The sequence below is a fragment of the Lygodium microphyllum genome, chromosome 3 (assembly GCF_053477565.2).
Source record: "Lygodium microphyllum isolate KBCC chromosome 3, Lygodium_microphyllum_v1.1.10, whole genome shotgun sequence".
Taxonomy (NCBI): domain Eukaryota; kingdom Viridiplantae; phylum Streptophyta; class Polypodiopsida; order Schizaeales; family Lygodiaceae; genus Lygodium; species Lygodium microphyllum.
The window spans coordinates 75,168,151-75,170,408 of NC_141137.1; the positions used below are offsets into that span (position 1 = coordinate 75,168,151).

At 46.8% G+C, this 2,258-nt stretch overlaps 1 protein-coding gene across 1 annotated transcript; it reads left to right on the forward strand.

The window, feature by feature from the left end:
- Positions 1–279: 279 nt before the first annotated feature.
- LOC148038515 (uncharacterized) lies at positions 280–1,948 on the forward strand. Its single transcript, XM_087672899.1, has 2 exons — positions 280–1,099; positions 1,658–1,948. The coding sequence occupies exons 1-2, from the start codon at positions 417–419 to the stop codon at positions 1,665–1,667; spliced, it is 693 nt and encodes a 230-aa protein (XP_087529025.1). The 5' UTR covers positions 280–416; the 3' UTR covers positions 1,668–1,948.
- The last annotated feature ends 310 nt before the right edge of the window (positions 1,949–2,258 follow it).

A 2,258-nucleotide genomic window follows, 5' to 3' on the forward strand; every position in this document is an offset into this window, starting at 1 on the left:
GTAGGGTTTCCTTACTATTCCCATTCCCCTATTAGCCCTTAGCAAAATGGGCATTGTAACTGACAGATTATGGGGTTAAGAACTTAAGGCTACTAATTCGTCGATGGAGAATCTCTACACTAAAAACCAATAAGATCCGAGCACTCGACCTTAATTATAATTTTAAAAAAAACTTGTTAGGAAAACCTTGGTATAGTGAGTGGGTGTGACGGGGCTGCTACCCTTATCCTATGATTTGCATCGCTGTGTGCACTCTCCCACTTTGTGGAAGATCTGGTTGAACGGTGAAGGTTTAGATAAATATATATATATATCTCTCTCTCCGTTTCGTGCCAGAGAAGGGGCAAGGTTTGTTCGTCGATTCGTTCCATCTTAAATCCCTGCTAGTGCTTCCATATCACACACAGCCCACCACAATGAGTGCTGCGGGTCTTGCCACTCCAGAGCTGTGCTGCCCCGTGGCGGGAGCGGGGGCGGCGGCAGCGGCAGCAGCCAAGCCGGTTCAATCTTCCTCTATCCTCTCGCAACCCTTCTCATCCTCGAGAGGGGTCTTCTCCTGTCGCGACCTCTGCCCTCCTCACCCTACCTCTCTCCAGCACTCCTCTTCCTTCAAGGTCACCGCCATGGATTCCGGCTACAGCCCCGGTTACAACAACCCTGGTTACAACAACGCGGGCTACAGCCCACGCAGGCCGCGCCGAGAGCCCCCCCCTTCTGTCTCCGAGCTCGACCTCGAGGAGCAGGTCGCCCGCATCGACATGGACCCCAACAAGATGCTGCAGCCTGGGGACCCTAACACCATGCAGGCCATCATCAGAGATGTCATGCCTGTCGGGTACTTTGTGAACCTCCCCACTGGCCGAGAAGGCTACCTGCCCGCACAGGACCTCGGATTCAATGGCGGATTGGCCATTCTGCAGCGCCTGTTCAAGGAAGGCCAGGAGATCACCGTGCGCATAGTGTGCAGAGGGGGCGCCGGCCGCGAGATTCTATCTGTGAAGAAGCCCGAGTTCGCCCCTCCCAGTGAGCAGAAAACCATAGAGAGCATGCGGCTCCATTTTGAGAACGAGAGGAAGGGTGCCAACCGCCCAAGAAGAAGGTCAGTGGATTCCTCCTTACTCTCAAACATGTCAATCTGTGAGATTGATTCAGACTCATGACATCAGCTGTCCTAATGCGATCTTTTGGGATTTTACCCTTTATTGGGTGTACGTATACTCTGACCTAGCAGTCTATTCTGCCTGCCTGCAACGTTCTGTGTGTGTATGTGCAATAGTGATACAGGTGTTAAAGACAGCCGGCTGCTTATTGTCTCTATCTGGCTTACTGTACCTGTTTTGAAGTCCCGTGTGGCTTCTTTGTCACTGCGTAACCTTTACACTCTGGTACAGCCATAAGACAAAGTAACAGATTCTCTGAAATTCGGGACACAAGTAGCCCATTTGCTCGGACATTAGTTACAGTTTTCACCTTGCGGCAGATTCATTGATGCTCCTGCTGCACATGCCCATTGAAGTAGCTATTCGTTTACTGTTTTGATGCTATTGACAGTGAGTTAATTGCAATTAACAGTGACTTAATTGCAATTACATGTGAGGCTAAATACATTTGTCCAAGTCATTTTTTACACTAATGTGTGACTTGGATGGTTTTGCAGGCGGTACTAGGTAGGATGTTTGCAGAGCATACCTCCAGCAAATGCCAAGCAGGTAGTCTTCAATGACTATGAAGTCAATGAAGCTGTATGTGCAAGCACGTTGGATGAAATCTTTATGGATCCTAGGAATACTGCTTTCATTATTGTGGATGATAGTTTTTGGGCTTTTGGACATGGAGCATGCTGAGATGTATCTTAAGAATTGCAATTGTGCACCAACTACTAAAATTTGAAATATACATAATATCTAAGGTATTTAGCCAGATATAGAGAGGAAAATACTTATATTCATGTGGTTCGTTCCTCGACATACATCATTAGATTACTACCCATGACTGAAGTTTGAAGAAATTCTTGAAGTAATTTGTGGTTGTACTCTGTTAAGCCACTGAATTGATTATGTGATGAGATGGAGAATTAATGGGAGTGTTGGCATGGAAATGGATAGTCGCAACTCAAATGTATTTGGAGAACTCTTTGAGGATGCACAAGTATTTGTAGGGTTGTCACTATTCTCATAAGTATTATGGAGGTAATCACATGGGTCTGTAGGGTCTTGTTACTATTATCGTAATTAGGATGCAGGTCAGGTGAATTGTGG